The 26,030-nt window shown below is 39.4% G+C and overlaps 1 protein-coding gene and 1 non-coding gene across 3 annotated transcripts in view; one reads left to right on the top strand and one right to left on the bottom strand.

Annotated features, from left to right (window-relative positions):
* LTA4H (leukotriene A4 hydrolase) overlaps window positions 1–22,190 on the bottom strand; it is a 28,450-nt gene extending 6,260 nt beyond the window's left edge. For both annotated transcript variants that reach the window (XM_030856342.3, XM_030856344.2), the window contains exons 1-14: window positions 21,951–22,190; window positions 17,441–17,571; window positions 15,888–16,008; window positions 13,523–13,591; window positions 11,138–11,242; window positions 9,429–9,481; window positions 6,684–6,756; window positions 6,273–6,413; window positions 5,172–5,195; window positions 4,608–4,678; window positions 4,042–4,153; window positions 3,343–3,487; window positions 2,279–2,382; window positions 1,779–1,849 (exon numbers count right to left, since the gene is read on the bottom strand). In XM_030856342.3, the coding sequence (XP_030712202.1) occupies window positions 1,779–1,849; window positions 2,279–2,382; window positions 3,343–3,487; window positions 4,042–4,153; window positions 4,608–4,678; window positions 5,172–5,195; window positions 6,273–6,413; window positions 6,684–6,756; window positions 9,429–9,481; window positions 11,138–11,242; window positions 13,523–13,591; window positions 15,888–16,008; window positions 17,441–17,571; window positions 21,951–22,109 (1,379 nt within the window). In that variant the 5' untranslated portion in view covers window positions 22,110–22,190. The remainder of the gene's footprint in view (window positions 1–1,778; window positions 1,850–2,278; window positions 2,383–3,342; window positions 3,488–4,041; window positions 4,154–4,607; window positions 4,679–5,171; window positions 5,196–6,272; window positions 6,414–6,683; window positions 6,757–9,428; window positions 9,482–11,137; window positions 11,243–13,522; window positions 13,592–15,887; window positions 16,009–17,440; window positions 17,572–21,950) is intronic.
* Window positions 22,191–22,627: 437 nt separating this feature from the next.
* Window positions 22,628–22,699, top strand: TRNAD-GUC (transfer RNA aspartic acid (anticodon GUC)). Its single transcript has one exon. It is a non-coding gene; the product is annotated as a tRNA-Asp (tRNA).
* Window positions 22,700–26,030: the final 3,331 nt, after the last annotated feature.

Below are 26,030 nucleotides of genomic sequence, written 5' to 3'. Positions count from 1 at the left end.
CCCTGGATTACTCTTTGGAGAGAATGCCAAAACATCTCAGCAGAGACCGTCACATGCTTCTGCAGTGTATGCTGAAGGGGCTGGGGCTGAGTTGAGCGTATTGTTTCCCCGATAGTAGGAACAGTTCCAGGCACTCAGGACAACGTGGTAAACACCACAAAGTCCTTGCTCTCGTGCCTTTTCCTTTCTGTCGTTCCAACCATCTAAACATCCAACAGATCTGCGAGCAACTGCTGTGTGACAAGGCACTGTTCTAGACAATGGGGAAATAAGGGTGACACCCTTGGGAGACTCCGAAATCATGTGATTTTGATCCTCTCTTTTCAGAAGAAAGCAGAATTCACGAACTCTGACCATTAAGCAAAGCAAGCTGTGCTAAGGTTTATGTGTTCTCAACTTGGAAAACAAGTCATACATTTTGCAGCAATGGAAGAGACCATGTAATGTGTGCAAAATTCTTGTAAAACATCCTTCTTTGTCCATAAGTCATGCTTACTTGCTGTGAAACGTTACTGTTAGAGAACAGAGGGGTACCTGCCCTGCAGGGCCTAAATGAGGTAAGTTTTGATTAGAAGTGACCACTGAACTTGCTTTCAGAGAGTTTGTGCCCTGGGGGAGATAATAAAGGGGTCAAAGCAGTGACCTTCTTTGAATCAGCTTCCAGTTTATCTTCATGAAGTGGGCTGTGGACAGTAGGCAAGCCCTTTTGTTTGCCCTCAAGACCAAGTGGGACCAGAGGTCCTTGACTGTGCAGGCAGTTCCTCACCTTCAATTAGAACATGACAGCACTGATCTCATAAGGAACACCAGGAGAGTAAAAAAAAGACCTTTGGCTGGTCTGTTTCTTCGTGCCTGAAACTTCCTTCTCATTGTAATGAAAACAGTTAAATAAGGATTAGCCCAGGGAAGGGGAAGCAACCCTTACTTAGGGCAGGGTCCTAAGAAAAGTTATCAGTGAATCAGGTATGAGCCCTGTTTCTCATAGTGCTTCAATGTAGTGAAGGAGAAAGACTTAATACTCACTCACACAAATCTCAGATTACGACTGTGGAGCTGTGAAGAGGCGACACACAGCACCGAGAAACCCGAAACGGGAGACTTGGCCTAGTTAGAGAGGTCAAGGAATGCTTTCGTGAGGAAGTGGTTCTTGAGTTGTGATTGGAATTAAGTGGGTAAAGAGTACTCAGGGTGGAGGGAACAGCAAGTCCCTGGCTGCAACATGGAGTAGTTAGCATCTCCTAATATGATTCTTGGAAGACCAGGGTTCAGGTCCCTGATTTGAGGAAGGTGTTTCGTTTAAAAGACAGTGTAATGGAGCGCTTACGATGACGAGGATTTGAATCTCAACTCTCATGACTTGCTGCGCAGCGTTCAGCAAGACACGTTACCCTAGCTAAGCCTCATGTGCCTCCTCTGGAAGTGAGGGTGGTAACTTATGACACTGTTGTAATGAGGGACATGATGCTTCTATGTTATTTTTCTTACTGCAAACGTTTTCAAGGAAAGGGCAATATCTTTTTCTTTTCTGTATTTCTCACCATCCTTGTGCAGAAAGGAGGCACTCAATAATTACCTGCAATGAACTGAACTAATTTATATTTATAATATCATGGAAATGACTTTTTGGACCTCAGCGTTAAGGTTCTAACTCCTATGAACTCAACTCTCATCACAAACTAGTAATAGCTTAAGGAAGGCATAAAACCCTTTCAGATATTTTGAGGAGCTCTAGGATTTAGGAGAATGAGAAGGAAAAGCATTAGTAGGTAAGTACTGACTTGGGCTTCACAGGGGGCAGTCCAGGAGAGTACAGCCAGGCGTTCCAATCAACTTGATTTAGAATATCAACCTGAGAACAGAAGGAACACCCAGTTTGCTACAGAACAATCTTTTCTCTTGAAAAAAAAAAAAATCTAAAACTGACTTTTAGGACCTCAAATCTATAACTTTGTCTACACTGACATGTCAAGATAATTTCTAAGTCTCTTTTCTAAAATAAATTTATGTTAATCAGTAATGTTCTTTTAAATAAAATAGGAAAATTAAGTACACACACAAATTTCTGAAACATACCGCTGTAGATTGCTCTGAAATAGGAAAATTCTACACATTAGTTCATACTGGTGAGATCACATTTAAACAGGAAAACACTGAATGAAAGATTGAATCTTAAATTCTAAACTAATACTACTATTAAGTAATTCAAATCAACCTAACAAATAGCCATTAAATAAAGATATATTGAACATGCACAATAAGAAAGGTTTTAGAATCCAACCTTATCCTTAAAGTGGGAATACAGGAAATCCTTCCAGTCATCAGTGGTTATGCTCTTGTAGGAAAATTTCTCAACATAAGCCTTTAAGAATCCTAGGAAAACCTCTAAGAGTTTTTCAAAAAGAAGAAAAGAAAAAAGAAGTCAATTAATAGAAAGGTAATTAACACATTTTTTGGTGCTTTGCATTGTACCAAACCACGGAGAACAGAGAACATTCAGAAAATAGGGAAACCAATGAGGACTTTAAGAGTAAAAGAATGTTCAAAAACAGAGGTAGGACTTAAGTTGTACCTTGAAGAACATACGTAATTTGTTGGAAGGCAGAAGAGAAATCCTAATTAGAGGTAAGGGGATGACACAAGACACAAAAAAGGAATACACAACACAAGTTCCAAGACCAACGACCTTTGTATAACTTGAAAAGAGGAAAATAAGATTGGACAGACAGAATGGATCCAGACGAGGGAGGGCATTCAAAGTCCATTGACTAAGGAGAGTACTTTTAAATGCCCATCAATGGTGACAGTTACGTAAACTCAGCACACATGTATAATGAAATACTATGATGGCATTAAAAAGCACAAGATAGATTTATAAATTCTGACATGGAAGGATGTATGTAAAATATTGTTGAATTAAAAAATAAATGTAGAAGAAATATATAGTATGATCCATTTTCTGTAATTAAAGTAACTATATGTATATATATCTATATATGTCTGTCCACTTCCACTTTGAAAAAGATCTGGAGCCATACACACCAAACTGAAGGACTCTCACTTATGACTCTTACAAATTTCTGTACCACACACAATTTTTTTCAATGAGCACTTATTAGTTTCCTAGTTTTTAAAATACTGACGAGCTTTTTATAAGTCAAGCAGCATAATTTAGAATGCAGAGGTTAGTCAAGGTTTTAAGTAGAGAGGCGACATTAGAAAACGATACAGATTTCTTTAGCGGCTACATAAAAAATGAACGGGAAGAATAAAATGGAGCAAAAGCAACAGTTAAATTCTTTGTTACCCTCAAAACAAAAAAATCAGAAAATGCCAACTGCTTGCCTGGTCCTCCAAGAAGCTGTTCAAGGTAAAAGAGTAAAGCAAAGCCCTTCTCATAGGGAACTGAAGAATAAGCCACATCAGGGTCTACGTTCGTCAGATCAACCACAAGTTTGGTGAAAGGATGTGTCTCTCCAAAAGTCTTTATCTGTGAGACGCAAAATTAGAGGAATGTTCAAATATGAAGTCTGGTTACCACCATGTACACAAGCTACTAAGAAGTGTTACTACACTCCATGGCATAACTTTAGGGGAATTGAGAACTTAAACTAGAGACTGGAAACTGTAGGATATGTTAGTATACATTTCTGGAAGTCTATTAATGGAATGCCTACTAGCGCAAGGTTCCGTGATATTTCTTGCTTAATAAAAGACTAGAAAAATGTTTTAATGCCTGGTTAGCAAATTCAGCTCTCAGGAGAGAGCATTTAAAAATGACATAAATACACCAAATAAAATTCAAACAGAGTCACCAACTATATTATTGCAAAGCCCCAGTGAGGTCCTACTGGTCATGAACATGACCTTACACAGGATAATGACTAACAGGTAACAACAGAACATCATACCAGTATCTGCTTGATTTCCCACACTGGTAAAAATGACTTTCTTACTGCTACTTAGTAAAGCTGCTTTACAAACTGAATTTTTGAACACCTACACAACTTGGGATGAATGCTTTTAAAAGTATGACTCATTTACCGAATTCTGGAGTTCTCCCCATCCTCCCAGAGCATGAAAATGTCTGAACTTTTCACCAAACAACCGTCCACAAATGTGGCGTTCCAAGTATACAGTATGTCCTTCATTTAACCTGAAAATAATTGAAAAATAAAAACACTGACACAGCTGAGAGAAAAAGGCACTGCAATCAACAAGATATTTTCTTTTTGGTGTTTCTACAGAGCAAAGCAATTGTAAAGTATGAATACTCAGGTCTAAGCAGACTGCTCTGCGTGGCTTCCTTGCATTCAGTTCAGAACAATGGGAAGCCCAGCCCAGAAGATGGAAGCAGGGCAAATGAAGCCAGGGCTCTGGTTTTATGTGTCCATGTATTAAAATGTGACCATACCAGGAACTAAACAGCATCAACTGAAAACCTCTATTCTACCTGACATTGTGATAAGTATTACAGAATTTTTTAAAAATCCCTGTCTACCAAAGAGATGATAACAAAGGTATACACACAAACCAATTCAAGGTGGTGGAAGGCAGGGAAAGAAATCAATAACAAGAACCAATAAAGAAATAATAATAATAAATCTTACCAAAAGTGATCCCAAGTTTTGTTGGTCACTAGATTTCCTGTCCAACTATGAGATATTTCATGTGCAATAACCTAAAGGAAATAGTAGAAGTGATTAATGGTGAAATTGATTATCTTAACCTAAAATAACTCATTATGTAAGCATTCTAGTTCTTCCAGTTCCACGTTGTTCAATTTATTTTTTTCCACATTGTTCAAGTTTTTTTAACATTAGCTGAGATATTCAAGGAATTATTCAGTTCAGCAAAAAAAAAATCACAATTTAGCCAAAGATAAAAAAAAGTATAGTATAGTTTACAAAATTAGAAACAAAATATTATTTAGAAAATAATAAATGGATACATCACTCCATTAAAAAATATTTCATAAACATATGAAGAGATCAAACCATAAAATGTTCTTAAATCTGTTAAATCCTACTGATTATGTAGTAATGTCTTGCAACTAGAATCCCCAAGTTATCTTTTATAATCATGTCTTCAATATAATGACACAATGGATATTTTAAAATCACTTGACTTAATACTTCTTGAGGATAAGACCATGATAATAAATTTTAACTTACGTTGGAGAGTGACTTGTCACCTGCCTAAAAAAGAAGAAGATTACCTTAATATTTCAGAAATCAAATTACAGACTATATTTAAAAGACTGCCTATGTCAAGACATAGTATTCCAGCATTTATGGTCCACTGTACTTCTGCTGTGGCACTCCAAAGAGTTCAAAAGCAACATGTACTGAAGAAATTTTTTAAAATGCAGGATTAAAACATAGCATTATTCTTTCTCTCCCTAATCTTGGGAATTTTTCCAATACCACAGGAGCCAGTATACCTGTCTCTAATTAACTTGCAGGAAACATTTCTTCTCTTCTATTTTTTTTTTTTTTTTTTTGCGGTACGCGGGCCTCTCAGTGTTGTGGCCTCTCCCATTGCGGAGCACAAGCTCCAGACGCGCAGGCTCAGCAGCCATGGCTCACGGGGCCCAGCCGCTCCACGGCATGTGGGATCTTCCCAGACCGGGGCACGAACCTGCGTCCCCTGCATTGGTAGGCGGACTCTCAACCACTGCGCCACCAGGGAAGCCCTCCTCTTCTACTTTTTTATATCCGCTCTTATTCACTCTTAGGTACCTTCATTCACTCCTTATTACCTGCAGTATATTTAAGAAAAGTCTGTAGTGTCCTATAGTGTGTTTTACTTATTTAGTTGCTAATCCATTACTCACTTGGTTCTAGGAAGGGTTTAAAGTAGCGAACAAAGGCATATAAAATATAGCTATATACTGTGGGCTAATTCTTTCCTAGTTACGGTAAACTGAGTTTTGCTTTGTTTTTTAACCAGTACCTATATGCCAAGTGTAAATGGTATAGTTTCTTTGGACACACAATTCATCAATAGACTGTTGTTACATAGCCCTCCTCCCCCAGCATGCTAAAGCACCTTGAACACTATGTTCTTTCCTCCCAAATGGCCAAATTATTTTCTTTAGAAAGTTGAGGTGATGATAATAACCACAATAAGTGTCAAATAAGAAACAAGGGTTACATAAATAAAAGACTTTTATTATTTAAAAAAGTCTTTATTATTAGGAGTCTAAGGCTCTTCATATCTAGGTTTATGTTTGAGGAAAAGTCAACTTCAAATGAAGAAAACTTTACACTTACCAGCAGAGTAGGAGTTACAAAAGTGAGGCAAGGATGTTCCATGCCGCCATAAGGGAAGGATGGCGGCAGGACCAATAGGTCATACTGCCCCCAAATATATGGGCCTCCCAGATCTTCTGCAATTTTAAGCATAGATTCAGTCTGGAAAATTAATGTATATATATTTGTATGTCTTACAAATTGCCATAATAAATTTCTTTAAAGTGTACATTGCTTTCTGTGAAGGCTATGAATTAATGATGCTTATTTTAAATGAAAATGATACCCAAAAATGCATCAACTGCAAACACCTAAAATAAGATATACTATTTGATTCTTTTACCACATTACTTAAAATCATCGCATTTCATACTCAAAATCTTAAATCTACCATCTACCACAGTTATTAAAAAGGGTAACTTTATGACGAACCTCAGAAAATTCATAAGCAGACTTTTCCACCTGCTCTTTCTCAGACCACACCAATGTCCTTGGGCCAATCTGCCTGCAAAATGGAAGAGCTTAATAAAAATGAAATTCAAAGCAAATTACTCACCTGGTTCTAGGAACGATTTAAACTGTTGTACACAAATCCTTACAGAAGCAGTGTGATGTACTACGTGCTTATGGGGAGGAGGTGAGGCTAAGCGGCTTCTCTGAGGTGCAAACCTCCTGTTGTAAATGAGGTAATAAGTCTGCATGTCTATAAGGGGGTGCAGTCTGGGCCACATGAAAACTTGATGTGAAGCGCCCCCAAAGGTTAGCTTACTGGCTCTGGTAAGACCTGTAGGGATCTAGTTTCTTCCCTCAATCTTACAACTATAGAAACCCAGTCACGGCTCAGTGAGAGATTATTCCAGAAGGGGGTGGATGTAAACTCTGTTATGTACTTAAAGGTTGAACACTTTTAAATAAGAAGAAACAAACAGAGAGAGACGGAAATCCTGTCACATGCTGTAACATGGAAGAAACTTAAGGACATTATGCTAAGTGAAATAAGGCAGTTACAGAAGAACAAGTACTCTACGATTCCACTTACGAGGTATATAATAGTCAAACCCAGAGAGACAGAAAATAGAACAATGGTTACCAGGGACTGGAGGGAGGTGGAAATGGGAGTTGTTGTTTAAAGGGTACAGAGTTTCAGTTTTCCAGGATGAAAAAGTTCTGGAGATCTGTTTCACAACAACATGAATATACTTAACACTAGTGACTACTGAACTATACATTTAAAACTGGTTGAGACAGTAAATTTTGTGGGGTTTTTTTAACCACAATAAAAAAAAGAAGAAACAAATAGAACTATATATCACTTGTATAGGACTAGAACTCAAAAATATTTTTTTCATGTAAATTTCATCTTAAAACTGTTATGCAGTGCCAAACCCCAAACAATAAGTCTTTGCCTTGATATCCTGGCCCAGAGAGGCAGTGGATTCTAGGGCAGGGCCTCTCAGACTTCAGTGTGTATACAAACTACCTGGGGAGGTTGTTCAGATACAAATTTTGATTCAGTAGATCTGGGGTAGGACCCAAGGACTTTCATTTCTAACCAGCTCCCAGGTGATGCCAAAGCTATTGGTTTGTAGACCACAGTGAGTAGCAGTGGTGGCCAGTGCTAGCCAATATAAATGAATGAGAGCCACAGATGTGAGCCACGTGTGTAATTATAAATTGTCCAGTAGCCACATTTTTTAAAAAAGGCAAAGTGCAGCAGATGAAATTAATTTTAATAATATATTTTGTTTAAACCAATATATCCAAAATAGTATCATTTTGACATGTAATCAGCATGAAAGATTATTAATGCAATATTTTGCATTCTTTTTTTTCATATGAAGTCTTTAGAAATCCGGTGTGTATTTTACACTTCCAGCACATCTCAAGCCTTATGCGGTTAGTGGCTGCCACTCCAGACAGCAGAGTGCTATGCTGCATGGGCTCTAAAGTCAGATGGTCTAGGACGGGTCCCGGCTCTGACATTTCCTAGCTCTGTGACTCTGAGCCAGCTATTTAAACTCACCACACATCAGTTTCTTTATTGGTAAAATGAGAAAGAGTAATTGTATCCATTCTACAGAGTTGTGAGAATTCAAGGGCATAATGCCTTGGAGTTGGTACCTAATGAGACCCGATAACTGTCAGCTGCTGTGACAATGATTATAATTATCATTTTTGAGTGCCTCCTATAGGCCAGGACCTTTACATATGTTAGGTCTGTTAATCCTCACAAAAATCCCTTGAAGTAAACATGATTATTTCCAGTTTTTAGGCGAAGAAGGTTAAACTCAGAGAGGTGAGTTGCCCAAGGATGTAGATAGTTAACTGCTACAGCTGGAACTGGAATCTATATCTATATCTATCTATCTATCTATCTACATATATATATATATATATTTTTTTTTTTTTTGCGGTACACGGGCCTCTCACTGTTGTGGCCTCTCCCGTTGCGGAGCACAGGCTCCGGATGCGCAGGCTCAGCGGCCATGGCTCACGGGCCCAGCCGCTCCGTGGCATGTGGGATCTTCCCAGACCGGGGCACGAACCCGTGTCCCCTGCATCGGCAGGCGGACTCTCAACCACTGCACCACCAGGGAAGCCCTGGAATCTATATTTGCCTGATTTGTCCACTGTGTCCACATCCCTGGCAATTTAAAGAATGTGATTACTATAGCCATTCTTAATTTTCAGTTGTTTAGAAATAAGAACAAACAAGAAATTAAGAAAGAAGGGCACTCTAGCTGCTGGTAAAATTTTAACAAAATATCTTATATTTCTGTGATATTTATAGGTTTCCAAGTGCTTTAAAATAATTTATCTCATTTGTTGCACATAACCACCCAATGAAGTAGGAAAGGGGATATTATTATTTTAAGGATGAGGAAATGGAGGTTATGAGAAGTGACTTGTTCAAACTTAGATTCCAGATCTATAAAGGTAGGTAAGACCATGCTCATTCTATAATACTTGGAAAATCTAAGGGGTGAGTGGTAAAGATTTTTTTGATTTAAAATTAATTTGTTGCTTACATTTCATGATTAGATTTGAATGTTTCTAGAGCTGTTGGCTTGATATCTTGAGAAATACAAAAATGATCTACCAATTAATCCTGACAGAGGTTCAAGACACCTAAGGTTTAATCTTTTCATAAACTTCAAAATGTGTTCAAAGGCTCACCTGCTTTCTAAAGCTCCAACAACCAAAGCGATCAAGTAGCAGGGGATCGGAACCTAAAGGTGGCAAAAAAACACACCAAATGCTCGAATTAGTGTTTAAAAATATTACAGAATAAGACAGTTCGTATTCAGAAGTCAGTCAATTTCCTTTCAAATCTCCAAACGTTAGTGTGGATTACTTTCCTTTTGTACTTCTCAAATGGTTCTCATTTTTGAGGGGGTCAAGTAGTTCAAAACTGCGATGTAAAGACATTTCAAAACGTCTATTTCCCTTTTATCCCATTAGCAAGGGAAGACTCTGAAATGTGAAAAAACATGGTTGCACATAGTATTACAAGGTACATTTTAAGCATTTCACAAAAATTAACATATAAAAAGGCAACTATGCTTTTAAGTTTCTTGTCATTTTCTCTTGAATTAAAAAACTTTGTTTTAAATTCCTTCTTAAAACCACTCCTGGTATATTTGAGAGACATACAAAGCAATCCAGCAACGAGAGGGTGCTGAAGGTTTTGGAATCCCAGAAGCTGGGATAGGGGCAAAATTGTCCACTGTGGCTTAGTTACCTGTTCTGCTAAGGAGGACGAAAGAAAACCATAATTCAAGAAGAGTCATGCACCCCAATGTTCACCGCAGCTCTATTTACAATAGCCAGGACATGGAAGCAACCTAGATGTCCATCAACAGATGAATGGATAAAGAAGATGGGGCACATATATACAATGGAATATTACTCAGCCATAGAAAGGAACGAAATTAAGTTATTTGTAGTGAGGTGGATGGACCTAGAGTCTGTCATACAGAGCGAAGTAAGTCAGAAAGAGAAAAACAAATACGGTATGCTAACACATATGTATGGAATCTAAAAAAAAAAAAGGTCCTGAAGAACCTAGGGGCAAGATTGGAATAACGATGCAGACCTACTAGAGAATGGACTTGAGGACACGGGGAGGGGGAAGGGTAAGCTGGGACGAAGTGAGAGAGGAGCACTGACATATAAACACTACCAAATGTCAAATAGCTAGTGGGAAGCAGCTACATGGCACAGGGAGATCAGCTCGATGCTTTGTGATGACCTAGAGGGGTGGGATAGGGAGGGTGTGAGGAACGCTCAAGAGGGAGGTGATATGGGGATATATGTATACATATAGCTGATTCACTTTGTTGTACAGTAGAAACTAACACAACATTGTAAAGCAATTACACTCCAATAAAAATATATAAAAAAATAAAAAGCATCAATAAACACACACACACACACACACACACACTTCATTAAAGGTCAAAGATACAAGTCAAACTACCAGCTACTTAGAAATTTTAACTTAAAAGTACTGTAACAGAGTGCTTTCTGGTCTAAGACAGCTCTTCCATCTGTAAACAATACACCACCACACGCCCGAGCTCTGGTACCAGGGCAGGTCAAAGTGTAACTTAGAAACAGGAAACCTGCTACTGACTGGGATGCAGGGAAATGGGATCAGGCACGCCCCCTGCCGTGCCTATCCAGCACCCTCCTACTTCAGTACAACGCTGCGAGCAGAACCAAAGATTTTAAAAGCACAAAAGAAAAAGAAATGAAGAAAACAAAAAGCAGGAGCTGCTTTCTAAATTCTGGAATATTTCAAAAGCCATTTTGCTCTCTGGATGGGTAAAAGCTATGTGTAGTTCACCACCACCTAAAACAAAATCTAGACCCTAAGATCTTACTTTTTGGCTGAATCTGTATATCTTCCTGCTCGCGTCTTCTGGGTCAGGTGCTTCTCCATCACGAATGGCACTCATAAGTGCAACCAGTTCTTTAGGGACAGACACCTAATTGAGAAGGAAAAGATATAAATAAAGATATACATGAAAAGTTCTATGTAAAATAACCTTTCCCCCCGCTTTTTGACTATCGATACAATAGACTATGAACCCAATACATTCCTCTGTATCACTTTTATAACTAGAATTGGCAATACGTAAAACTGGCTTCTTTAAAAATGTTGGTGACATATCTACCTATCCATCCATCCATCCATATTAAGAGCATTTGGTAGAAACTAGGTTAAAAGCCCAGCTCTGCACTTACTAACTTCATGCACTTGGGCAAATAACTTCCCCGAGCCTCAGTTTCCCCCATCAAATGAGGGTAATACTTCATAGGACTGTTGCAAGGAATAAATAATATAAACGAAGAGCTCAGCACCGTGCCTGGCAATGGTAGCCACCGGCCCTGCTCCCCTCCACACCCTCAGAAGAGATTCAAAAGGATGCTATACTCACTTTAGATCAGAGAATACAATTCTGAAAAATTTAATATTTAAAACATAAACTTGGAGTTACAAATTCTACTTTTTAAGGGTCACGAGTGTGAGAAGCTTTTAAACTTATTGCTGAGAAATGTGAAATAATTTTCTCTGGAAGTTTGTATGGAAAAGGTCCTTACGGGGCAAACTGTATGGTCACTTAAGTGTGTACCGTATCTCCATGATTCTCCAAGTCTTACTTCTAATGAATGCCAGAATAAAGGACCATCACCTGAGTATTAATGATCTAGCAAACATCCATTCCAACAAGGCTAGGCTTTCATGTTCTTCCTGCACGGCCCAGTCCTCAAGGCTATTACTGAGGCAGGCACAGAATCAGGACCTCCAGAATCAGTGCTGCAACAACCATAGATCCTAGAGCTAAAAACTATTCAGGAAGTACCTTGGTTCTGCTTCCTCCCTTCATTTAGGCAGTGATAGGTTATACAGATGAGACAACTGAGGTTGTGAGGTCATAAGACTTGCCCAAGGTCATGCAGTTATTAAGTGGTGGAGAAGAGTCCAGGGATTCTTTTTTAAAAAAAATTTTTTTAACATCTTTATTGGCGTATAATTGCTTTACAATGGTGTGTTAGTTTCTGCTCTATAACAAAGTGAATCAGCTATACATATACATATATCCCCATATCCCCTCCCTCTTGCGTCTCCCTCCCACCCTCCCTATCCCACCCCTCTAGGTGGTCACAAAGCACCAGAGTCCAGGGATTCTTGGCCTCCAAGTAAAGTTTTCTGCAGCACTATGCTAGGGGTGGTTTGGTTGTGGAACGATTATGGGAATCAAGAAGGCCCCATAAATACAGGTTGGTCCTCAATTCTATTTGCCTGGTCTAAGTAAGTCTAGCCTCTGGGATAGTATTTATTTATTAATTATAGTCTACCTTTTCCTAAAAGGATTAGCAGTACCTACAACAAGATTAAGTTGGAAATGTATACAGATAAGTCTGCAATATATGCCCATTAGGATACCTAGATAGATATTTACAAGAATGTAAAGTACATTTATAGAAACTTTAATCCTACAAGTGTCAATTTTTTTAAGTTAAAAGAAGTTGCTCCCAAATTCTTGTTCTTAGGTCCAGAATTCTGAATTCCTTTTAAAATCAGAATGATTTATTTACTTCATTTCATCTTTTGGCTGCGCCATACACCATGTGGGATCTCAGTTCCCCGACCAGGAATCAAACCTGCACCCCCGGCTGTGGAGTCCTAACCATTGGACCGCCAGGGAAGTCCCTGACACCCCTTTTTTTTATACTTATGTTTGCAACTGCCTTTAAAACAGAGATTCAAAATGGGATCCATAGCCTTTTTCTAACATATTTCAGGTAGAATTTAATTAAGTAAAGTATTTCTAGCTATAAAAATTCAATTCTGGGCTTCCCTGGTGGCGCAGTGGTTGAAAGTCCGCCTGCCAATGCAGGGGACACGGGTTTGTGCCCCGGTCCGGGAAGATCCCACATGCCGCAGAGCGGCTGGGCCCATAAGCCATGGCCGCTGAGCCTGCGCGTCCGGAGCCTGTGCTCCACAACGGGAGAGGCCACAACAGTGAGACGCCCGCGTACCGCAAAAAAAAAAAAAAATTCAATTCTTATCTCTGCTTCTCATTTATACCACATTTACTTATATGGATCATTTTGGAAAGATATCCCGTGTTCATGGATTGGAAGAATTAATATTGTTAAAATGTCCATACTACCCAAAGAAATCCACAGATTTAATGTAATCCCTATTAAAATAATTGTATGGATCATTTAATTCAGTGAATAATTTCAGTGATGTTTACCTCTGAACTGTAGGTTAATTTCACAGAAGGAGTGTCCTGGCAGGGAAGAACTGCTCTACAATGGATTGCCTGGGAGAGGGAGGAAATAAAAGAAACAGCTATTTCCCTGTCTCATAAATCAAGTCATTAAGAAATCATTACAATTGTAGCATTGTTCTTAGACACATTCTTTTTAAAGATCAAAATGTCTCACATTTCTTCAGCTCTTTTAAAGTAGCAAAAGTAGATCTGTGGATTAAAAAAATCTGGTTTTCCCTTTTAATGTAACGGTCAACCTTCACGTTTCAGCTGACGCATGAAGCAATGTTAGGCAGTGATTCCTGAGTAACAGTAGTGCCCAGTGAGAAGCTGTTAGGAACCCTGACAAAAAAGGGCTCTTTGGTGAAGTAAATTTGAGAACCATGGCACATTGCACGCCTGGGAGAGTCACTAGGAACATTAGCCTCCTGAAGGTTCTGAAAAGACCGATAATAAGGAAACCTGTTCGAATTCTCATACTTATTTCAACACAAAACCTATTTTCCTCTGGTTAATTATTAACGTCTAATCGGGTGCCAGTGTTGTAAGGAACTCTGCTTGGGAAATGTGGTTAGAGTCTTGACATTTTGATCTTGCAGCAAACTTTGAAAGTAAACACTAGGAAGACAAGGAAGGCGAAAGAAAAGTCTCTTTCAATACCATCTAGACATATTCATTCACATAATATGTAGAGTGTTTCTTTGCTTCCGTATCAATCTGTCATAAAGATCAGTTCCATTAAGAATGACCAGAGTACCTATGATTTTATACCCTGGCCTGTTTACAGATAAGTCTGCATCTGTTGCTGGTGAGCAAAGGAATCCCAGCCTCACTGAGATGGTCTACTGAGCTTAAAGGAACACTGATACTAACATCTCTCTCTGAAGTTGTTACAAATCCCAGACCTACTTCACGCCTCTGCAAACTTCCTTCTATCCTCAAACTCCAGCACTTTTCACTTCAAATCTAATAGATTCTTCATAGATAGGAAATCCCAAACGACCTCTAGATGGATTAAGTAGAACTAGAAGAACCACCTGGTTCTCTCTCCCAAAATAAGTTTCCAAGACCATATGCCTTTAGGGTTCCTTAAAGGTCCCTGGTTATGTGGCTCAGCAATGCCAGGGGTGGGGTTTATATGTATTTCACTCGATAAGACCAAACCCAGAAAAATATGCATAGAGAACGGCTGTAAGCAAACTCATCACACAAAATCATGTCTACCTGCTTCCTATCAACTATAGTAATTTCTTCATTTAACTGAAATCTCTGTTTCAAAAACTGTGTCCAACAAGAAATGGAATAGTATGTTCAAAATTCACATTCTTCTGACTCACAAATCTTGCATTTCTTGCCAACGGACATTCCATACGAATTACTGATGAAAATCAGATAAGAGACAGAGACTACATAATTGGTACATTCTTGCCTAGAACATGATATCTCTTCCAGATTAGCGAACTATGAGTTTCTTAGAAAAAAAAAAATTCAATTGGCAATAGAAAGTAAACACGTCTATACAGGTGTCAACATTGCTTCCTTTTTGATGGACTTGTTTTCAAATGTGAGCCTACCATAGTATCTATCACAGAGGAATATTAAAAGGATTAAACATGTGAAGTACCTTATACAGTGCTTGGAAATACAGTCAATGTTTAATGAAGCGAGTTCCTTTAATTGTAAACTATTTGATTACTAAAAGAATTAGTCTTTTTTTTCAGAAGAAAGTTTGATACTTATTATCCTTGTGACAGATTGTCTCTATGTGGTTCTTTATTCTTAGTTGTTAAACAGAAGGCAGATGTAGTCTAAATCATATCATATTTTAAAGGTACATTCAATATATTTACATAATATGTACACTTGTAAATGTATAAGAAAAATCTGGAAAGGCTACACGCCAACTCAATGGTTACCTCTGGGCAATGGTGATTGGAGAGGAATGGGAAATCTGATCTTTCCCTTTCCCCTTCTTTATTGTTAGCAATTTTCATAACCGGTACCTACTTTGTTTAACAGTGTTTTCCTTTCATTTTATGACCATTTATTGAGTTCTCACTCTATGCCAAGTTCTATGCTAGGTGCTGAGGATGTGAATATAAATATGACCTAGATGGTCCAATCTAGGTAGACATGTTTTCAAATTTGAAGGAAGTTTCTTTTTAAAAGTAATATATGAATGTGTCAATAATGACAGGTATAAATGAAAATATATGTAGTTTTAATAATATAAGATAAAATAAAGTACTATCTTAGGTAAGACCCATGTATCCATAAGACCACTGTCTACTTTGCTTCATTCAACTGCATGAACTGGGGATAATAAATCATTCCACGTCCTTTTTACCTGGCACTGACTAAAGAGATAGGGGTGCTCCTTCCCAGAAGTTTGTTCAGGAGTGAGCCACTGAAGAGCAGAAGATTTTGGAGATGTCTCAAAAGAAATTTCTATAACAATTTCTTGATTTCTGTATGAAAGGAACAAATACATTAGTAGAGTACAATTCAATCTAACTAAAATTTGAATTCATAGTACATAAATAACACAAATAATATAAATAATATTTTATGAGGTCTCATCACTGATTGAGAGTAAGTTTTAGGAATGTTTGCCTCACATATTCCTACCTGAATGCCAGCCTGTGGGTTCTTTTCTCTACATGGTAACTGCTTATGAAGATGTAACAGGAACTAATATTAGTTGAATACCCCAACTTTTTTTCTGTGATATCATGTAATCTTTTATAGTGGCGGGAAGGTAGAAGAAATAATTTTGGAACTTCAGCTACCACCGTGGTGGGTGCCAGAGCATAACACAGGGCAGTGCTAGTCTGAAAACTGTTACTGGACAAGTTAAGTCAAGAACTTGAGAATAAATTCTTATGTCTGTTGAACTTATAGTAAGATGTATGTGTTTGTATTTAATCTCTTCTTCCTAGGAATTCATTCTTATTGCATTTCACAAAAGTATCAGCCTGTGGCGGACTGGAACTAACAAAAACTGGTCCTTCACCCCAGATAGATTGGGCGGCACTGTTAACGAGGAAACAGCAAGAGCCCTGGAGGGGCTGTGCCTGTGCTTGAATCTACCACTAACTGGTGCTGTGAATTTAGACAAATTATTTGACCTCCCTATGCGGTAGTTGCTTCATCTGTACAATATGGTTAATGATAGATCTCACAAATTATGTGTGAGAGTTTCCTTTCTTTTTCTTAAATGGGAAGAGAATGCATGAAAACACTGACCGCTGAAAGATGGGGTAGATTGACCTTGTTCTAGGCCAATGGTTTCCCACCCTTTTCTCCCTCCCCAGTATATCTTGGAGTGGGATATACTCCCAATATGACAGCTCTGGCTACCACTTTCTTAAATAAGTTACCTTCTCTCTCTGAGGTTCCCTTTCCCCGTCTATAAAATGCAGATCATACCACAAAGGGTTACTGTAAGGATTAGATGAAAGAATACATTTCCAGCACTTTTTAAGTACATAGAAATGGTTCTATGTTTGCCACTGTTGTTATTCCACTAATAAAAGTGGCTGGCCTCTGGGAGAAGGTGAAAAGTGTGCAGCTTGTAAAGCTTCCCAGGTGACCCTGAAATGCCTCCTTAGGTGGCATGCTCCCACCATCACTCTAGGTATCACTAAAATGATGAGTAAAGAAGTTAACAGTTATCAAAAGTCCTATTCTGGAGTATCTTATACGATGAATTTCTTTAATATCTTAAGAACATATAATTTTCACTATAAGCTTCAATCAGAACAGCAGATTGGTAGGAGTGGTGTATCAGTTACTACATACACACAAACTGAAAATAGGAAATGAAAAAAAATCTAAATTAAATAAAAATATGTATCCCCCTTATTTAGCTATAAAAGAGAAAGATGAGAACATTCGTACTTGCACAGAGCAATAGGAAGAGAGATTTCCATTGGTGATCCTTTGTAACTTTGTCTTTCTCCAAGAGCATATTTGACTTCTTGTCCATTGATGACCACTTTTTCTATTGTAAGGTCCTTTGTATCCAGAGTCTAGAATTAAATTAATATTTTTATATGATAAGAATATCGTTTTAGGCACCAGAGAAAACTAATATAGCATATAGGCTAATGCAATGACTACAGAGTAGAACTAGTTGCTTAGGGAGAGTAAGATAGTGAAAGACAGGAAATTAAAGGAGTTGAAAGTTAGCATAGGTCCCAATTCATGGGACTTTAAACTTCCTTAAATTTTTGGGAGGCTCTAAGATTTGCATATATATCGTTAGGTAATTCTGGGACAGTCACACATTTCCAGCTTTAAGTAAAAGTCAGATCTAAATTAAAACGCCTTTGCTTCTGTCTCCTAAAACTTAACTTCTCTACTAGGAAAAAATCCATCTATAACTTGTTTCTTTCATCATGACTCCTCAATATACCTTACCGTATATTTCTACCTGGAATTCATATAGTCCTACTGCTCTGTACTACTTTCATATATCCCCAAATTAAAACAAACGTTGGAACCTGTTAGGCAAATAAGTAGACTGTACCTCACTGCTGTTGTGTATCTAGAAAAAGCCCAACTTGGTATGGCAACTCTAACCAAATGACCCTATAGAGGAGTGGGAGAGCACATCTACTTGCTATGGCCGATTAAAGACAACTGCTCTGGGCAGGAAGGGAGGGTCAGCAAGTGTCTGAGGATTTTCCATCCCAATAATCCTCTATCTGTGCCCTAGAAACCATACCCTTTCATTATCTCTCAACTACTTTTCTAGAATCTTCAATCTTCCTACACCACAAGACTGTTTCCAATCAACCTAAACCAGCCTTCCACATTATTTTTAAAACTTCACTCAATCCTTCTGTCACTCTAATTATTCTATTTTTCTCCTTCCTTTCTTAATCTTCAAGGGCAATCCGTGGTTGCTACTTCCAATTCCTCATCAATCTCTCCTCCCTTCCCCCTCTTCAATCTGTCTTCTAGCTCCTCTGCCACAGAAAGGGAAGTCCTCCTGAACAACAGGTCTTTTCTGTTCAGTAACCTTGACCTCTGCCGCTCATAGCCCTAATGGACCGCAGCATCTGTTTGAAGCACTCTCCTTGGCTGCTTTGACTTTACACATCAATGGTTCTCCTCCTTGTCTAATGCTTTTTCCCTCCCCCTCCTTTCTAACTCCTAAATATGGATACGTCCCTATGCGCTAGCCTTGGCCTTTTGGTTTTCTTACCGTATTCTTCATTCCCTAGTTCTCACTCATGCCCACATCTTCACCTAGAACCTCTGTGCAGATGACTACCCATCTATTTCATAGCTTCATCCCCTGCCCAGGACTTCAGCAGATATCTCTAACTGCCTGCTTGACATTTCCATGGGAAATGTCATCTCATATTTAATAGGCTTCTAGAAATTCTAAAAACAAAGCCACCACTGTGTCCCCTAAGTTTGCTCTCTCTGCTGATTTCTCTATTTTGTTGATGGAACTCCTCAACTTACCTGAGGTTTGAAACATTCAACTAATCCACAACTGATCCCACTTCCCAATCTTGCATAGCCAGTTAACAAGTTTTTTACACTGTCCTCATGCTTTTTCTTTTCTTCTATCACCACCCCAGGTCAGGCCCGGACTATTAGAACTGCTCACTAACCTTCCTACCTCTGGCATCTTTCCCTTGAAATCTGGCCTGGAATAGCATGAGGAGTTAGACTGCCAAGAAACAGCCACTTTCCAGTCACCTTTCTTTTGTATCAGTTAACTGTGGCGATAAGCTCAGGAAATTTTAACAATTTTATTATCTCTCTAGAGGCAACAATTTTTGGTTGGGAAGAAATTTCCATCCTGCTTGTATTATTCTTTCCCTTTCTTTTTTTTAAGAGCAGCCAAATTTGTTATGAGTATCATCTGTTTCCCTCCCAATGGGCAATTATTTCTTTTGGGGTACTCTCTTTTTTGGGGGTCCCTCAACTGTTGCCCTTACTCTACATTAGACTGATATATCTTCCTGCATTTGCATATTCAGAAATATTAGATTTTATAGCTTAAGAATAAGTTACTCCTTTGTTATATTTTGGCACCTATTTCTGAATATCTGATTTGTTGTAAAAACTTCGAGTATCTTATGTATATAAACTACTTACGTTTATACTACTCATAACCATAAGGGTGAATTATTTGGGTCATTTCCCAGTGGAACACATCCTATTTTCTGTATTTCCTAAACTTTTAAAATCTGTTCTGAATCAGAAGACTACTATACCTATTTTTTGTGAAACCATTTTCATATTCTCTGTGTTTGTTATAGCAGTTGGCCCGACCCTCTCCAGGAGCACTTACTGTACCACATTATAATGATTTATTTCTCCATTAGACTGAGGGTTCTTAAAAAGTTACTTAAAAAGTTACTTAGGCTTGCATTCCCAGGGTTTAACACAGTGCCGGAGAAACAGCACGTGCCAAGTAATGCATGAAGCAAGTCCTGGACCCAGAGAAAATAGAAGATGCAATGTTTAAGCTGTATATCTCAAGTCCTGACCTCAGCTATCACTCCCAAATTACTTAAGAAATTTCCCTGCAAATTTCACTGATAAATGTTATTAAGCAATTGATCAATAATAGTAATAAGAAAGAAAAACAAAGGAAACTGGATAGTTGACAAGTTGGAATTAGTAATTTAAAAATCTTCTCTTGAGATTTGGGGAATGCAAAAACAGGCAGGTTTTTAGACTGGGACACTGAAGGGACATTCTTTTCAAAATTTAAGCGCCCTGACTCTTGCTTACTCATGGAACAGAGGTAAAGGTTTTACTTTTATAAATAAGTGAGAGTGCAAGGTCATATTAAGCAGTGATAAACTATCAAAATTCACTTTCTTGTAATAAAAAGAAATATTGCCTTGAAACAGGACTTCAGTCCAGCTGATCCTGCCTGGGCAAAGCTGTCTGCAATAAACGATAGCCTGGCACTTGAAGCAGACCAAAGTACAGCCTATAGGGAAATAGTTATCATCTTGCTTATAATGCTTTAATTATTTATTTTCCTTATAGTACTTGTGGTGACTGCAAATCAATACATAGAGGAGTCAACCTATTTTTCAAATCATAATTAGTCTAGCAAATTGCTAAATCACAAAGTAAGAAAGTTCACATGCTATATTAGTTCATATTAATGAACTCAAAATACAGGCCTATGTCTCAAGCAGGAATAAATCATGAAAACCACCAACTCTTATCTAAACTTATTATGCCCAATTAACTGACTCTATTCATTTCCCTCCATCAAGTCTACAACATACCTTATCTGATTGCTTATTGCTGGGCTTTGGTAGCTATCGCCATACTACTCTATGCAAAATACACTGTGACTGGCCTTTTCTTGTTCCTCTTATTTCTAAAATACTTATCTATGAAATTCTTCAGGTGATAGGTACAATCCAAATACTATCAGACAATTTGAGTAAGAACACTGAAAACAGGTTATGTTGTACAGATAAAATAATTTAATAACATTCCACAAATCTAAACAAGTCTTTCGTCATTCAAGTGGCTAGAGAGCTTGTAGAAGTCATTTTCTAAGAAGCGCAATATTATTTGCTTCTGGGAACCAACTATTAATAAATTGTATTGAGACATCCTTAGGAAGGTTGAAGAGCTTAAATTATTAGAAGAGAAGAGTGATAAGAATCAAAGGTAGGAAGGACCATGAACCCGGAGAGAGGTGCATCTGGAGTTAGAAAGTAGAGACTGCAAGTATCAAAGCAGGGCTGGGAATTCTCTAGGGCGGTTGAGAACTGGCAGGGAGTCGGTGATCGGTCGTATCCGGCAGACCTGAGGGTTGAAATAAAGGGGCCTGGGAGGGAAAGGTGGGACTGAGAATCGGCAGGATATAGGGCCCGAGACTTAGCTGAGACTGTGGACTGAGGAAGGTGCACTGGGGACTGGAAGAATTCTGGGGCCTGAGGAGGGAGTTCTGAGCTGCAGGCCGAGGATATGGGGAGACCACAGGGGGCATTAGCGCTGGGAACTAGGATTAGCGGGGGAAGAGGGATTCGTGCTAAAATGAAACTTGAGCGCTGGGTGAGAAGCGGGGCGTGGAATGGGCCCTGGGATGTGTCCAGGGACTGGGAAGGAGGCTTTGGGGGAAGGGGTGGAGGAGAAGGCAGGTATACGTAGTGGGTGAGGAAGGACTGCAGAGACTCAAGTTGGGTTGGGAGGGATCGATATGGGGTGCGTGGGGGCTGAAGAAGGGGACGCTGAGAAATGAGTGTGGGCTGAAGAGGAGGTGCAGAACACGGGTTGCGGGCTGCGGAGGAGCACCGAGGGATGCGCAAAGCAGGCGGGGGTGTGGGACCGGGAAGGGGCCGAAGCGGGGTGAGAGACGAGAGGCAGGTGGCCGGGGAGAGGCGGGCACTGGGAGCCTGTCCCACCGTACCAGGCTGCGCAGATTGTCCTCCTGGGACTGGACGGTGAGTGCGGCGGTCCCGGTCAGTACCCGGCGAGTAAAATCGACGCTGCAGCGCAGGTGCAGGTGCTTGGTCCGGCAGACGGACGCCGGGGAGGCCAAGGAGCACGTATCCACTACCTCGGGCATGGCTGTGCGGAGTCCCGCTGCACGCGATCAGCACCCCAACACTCAGCTGCCAGACTGACTACTCGACTGAGAGCGAGAGAAGGCGGGAGGGAGGTAAAGCAGAGGAGGAGGGGTTCGCGGCGCCCGCCGGGAAAGGAAGTTCTTTAAAGTCGGAGGAGAGTGCCGTACGGCATGGATGGAACTACAAGTCCCGTGGCGCAGCGCGACAAGGCGTGCGCTTTGTTCTCTGGGAGTGTGTGTGTTGAGGGGTGCAGAGGTGGGTTGATATTGCTCCCGAAGGGGGAGGAAGAGGAGGGGGAGGAAAAGGAAGGGAGTAGAAGTTAGAGGAAGGGTAAGCCGATGGAATTAAGTGCGGCGGGGAGATCAAACTGAACGCTTCCATTTTAGTTCCATTCAACTTCTCTGGAAATTGCAATAGCAATAGAAGAATATCAGGCCTACTGGTAGTTGCAAATGGCAAGGAAGGGGCGGGGTGAAAAGAGATAAGAGGCCTCCCAGAAAACCAGCGTTCGTGCAGTTCCTCGTTAGTATAGTGGTGAGTATCCCCGCCTGTCACGCGGGAGACCGGGGTTCGATTCCCCGACGGGGAGGCACCGGAGTGTTTTTTTCTTTTTCCCCCTCGCTAATAAAACGAAAATGTTCATACAAACATTTCAAAAGCAATTGTGAAAGAAAGAGTCAACGTCAAGATTTAGATTTTAAAGCTGTTTTGTTACTGCTTCCATGTTGGCAACCCAGTACAAGTGAGCTCAGTTCTGTCATTCAACAAGTATTTATTTAGTGCTCATTATGTACATTTCCAGGCCCTGGAGATCTAAAATGGAAATCAGCCACATTCCCGCCTTAGAAACTTAGAAGGATTACCTCAGCATACTGTAATGAGAGAATTCTATGATATGAGTGTGCAGTGGCCGCAAGGGGAGTGCAGAGCTGGGACATCCTGGAAGTGAGGAAGGGTTGAAGGACGACTTGCCTAAAACATGGGACCTCAGAGTTGAAACTGGCAAAATTGGAAAAGCACGCGTGTCAAAGGACCTTAAACCGCTGGACCTTTAATCTTGAATGCATGAATGGGGGACTCATTGAAGAATTTTAAGCAGGGGAGTGACGTGGTCAGATTCATGTTATCAAAGGAACAGTGGTAGTGTTCAGAGAATGGGTATGAGGTATCAAAACCAGAGACAGGAGAGTTGGGAAACCACTGTTAAAATAGTCCAGGAAGAAGATGCTGAAGGGGGCCTGACATAGGTAATATGTAATATGTAATAAGTACAGATAGAGAGGAAGGAATGGAGGGAATACTTAAGAGATAAGTGATTTCACATTAAGAAGGAGCCTAAGATGATTTCTCAGATTCTTGGCTTCAGTGGCTGGATAATCATTAAACAAAGGAAGAGACTACGTGAAGAGGACAGATTTAGGTGGGAAAGCTCTAAGTTTAATTTGGGACAAATGGAGTTTGAGAATGTATGGGAGTCAGAGTGGAGATGTCCTCGAGACACTTGGGTATTTAAGTCAGTAGCTCTGGGGAAGTTTCAGGTAGATATGAGAGTATCACATAATGTGGTGGGTGAAACTATGACAGTGGGTAAACTCAGCCCAAGGACAGTGTGTAAAAAGAGCAGTGAAAACAGGTGGGAAGCTGGGAGAACACCAGAATTTAAGAAAAAAAAGGCTAGAGGATGGGAAAAATCCTTTCACAATGTATACGTATAACAAGTCACCACGACGCGCACTGTAAATATCTTAACATTTTATTTGTCATTTATACCGCAGTAAAGCTGAAATTTTATTTAAAAGGGGGGTGGGTGGTGCTAGAGTAAGAGGAACTCATGAAATAAACTAGAAAGAACCAAGCAGCAATGTCAAATACAGCCTAGAGGGCTATTACAATAAGAAGTAAAAAGTCTTCCTTGGATTTGGCAGTGGGATGGAGGTGGGAAGATGGTGGTTTTGTTGACTTTTGTGGTTGAGTTGAAGGTGGGCGCCACAGAACAGTGACTGAGCAATAAAAGAGCAGAGAGGAAATAGGGCAGAGGCTGTTCTCTCAAGACGTGTGGCCAGTGTGAGAAGGGAAGAAAAAAAGAGGAATAGGGAGGAGTATGGTGCTGAGAAAGCATTTTTTATGTTTTTAGGGAGAGGGAAACTTGAACATGTTTAGAGGTGAAAGATTTCTAGAGAAGATGAATTGAGCAGTTGGAAAGTGCTGCGTCACTCCATTCTATATAAAAGTGATCTAACAATTAAATTTGACCTCAGCAACAGAAAGAGAGGCTATACATTTGGGTATCCTTGTGGTGGCCCCTGTAAGCCAGAGGAAAACAAAATAAAAACATCCTAAATTATGACATGGAATACCTTACACGTGCATAAATCCTAATTCCATAGGACCTAAGAATCCGTGGCATGATTGACGTTAGCAAACACTTTTTGAGGCCTAAAAGTGTTCCTGGTGTCACCAAATCTAGGGTGACAAATATGCAGTAGAATTGATTTAGTAGAAGAATACACAATCAAATTATCTTCCTACTGGAGAAAGTATAGTTTGTTTGTTTTAATAAAAGAATGTCAATATCATCATCTTCCATTATTGATTACCAGTAACCAACAGAGTTTACGCCTCTGTGTTCCAGAAGAGATATCCACAGACAACCACAAATGAATTCCTCAAACTGATTAATAGATGAATCAAAAGATAGATATGCAATAGGAATTGTTTTCTAAGATGCCACTGACTCCCAAATATAGAGGGTACAAAATTGACAATTCACTCACAACAGGAGGGTTATTCATATCCAATGGTGGGTTGAGTTTTTAAAATGAAGCTTTCCATGCTTCTATAAAATAAAGATAATATCAGGGTGTATTTAGAAAAGGAGATTTTAACTTTATAGAAGTATAGTTGATTTACAATGTTGTGTTAATTTCTTCTGTACAGCAAAGTGACTTAGTTTTATATATATATTCTTTTTCATATTCTTTTCCATTACGGTTTGTCACAGGATACTGAATATAGTTCCCTGTGCTATACAGTAGGACTTTGTTGTTTGTCCATCCTGTATATAATAGTTTGCCTCTGCTAATCCCAAACTCCCATCAAAAGGAGATTTTATTAAGGATGAAAAAGATGAGTTACATAAAGTTTTCTGAAAAGAAATGCACATGTATTTACAGAGCCATATGAGCAGGAGGTATTTCAGCTCTATTGCCCTGCGACTCTACCTTGAAAAGTTACTTAATCCCTCTAGGCCTCAGTCCCCTCAGGACAATTGAGATACCTCTGCCTTATGGGGTTGTTGAAAGGATGAAATGAGATCATGTCTGTGAAATGCTCAGCACTGTGCTTGGCCTAGAATAATCCTTTGTTATGTGTTAGCTAGTACCATTATTTCGGCTGGCTTTTATTTTGTCTATTTTGATAATTTTAATACGTATTTTCCCCTTGTTTTGTTAGCATGAGTTTTTAGGAAGACCTGGGAAATGAGAAGCAAATCACACTAAATTAGGCCTCTAAAAAGAGTCTGCAACATTAGCAATGATCATATGTTTTGAAATGCATTTACATTCAGGAAATTCAGGGAATTGCAATTGGTGCATTAACACGTTCCTTAAAAGGGTATAAAGACTTCTCATTTCTTTTCCCCCTTACTTCACATAGACCTTTCCCTTCTTTAAATAGTCAGTACAGTTTGCAGATATTAAGTGTGTTCTACTACACTGGGTTACCTAGAATAGAGTGAGGGGAGTTTCTGTCCTACCTGCTGGATAATTTACACTCTGTTATAAGCTATGCCAATGACCTAAGATAGCATGATGTTGAGATGAAGGCCAAGGCCCAAGGAGAACTATAAATGAAGTTCTAGAGGGACAGGTTCTTTCCCTTTAGGGAAGGTCAAGAATAACAACATGGATGGTGTAGCA

Source organism: Globicephala melas, chromosome 10 (assembly GCF_963455315.2).
Source record: "Globicephala melas chromosome 10, mGloMel1.2, whole genome shotgun sequence".
Lineage (NCBI taxonomy): Eukaryota > Metazoa > Chordata > Mammalia > Artiodactyla > Delphinidae > Globicephala > Globicephala melas.
This window is presented reverse-complemented; position numbering and strand designations above follow the sequence as displayed.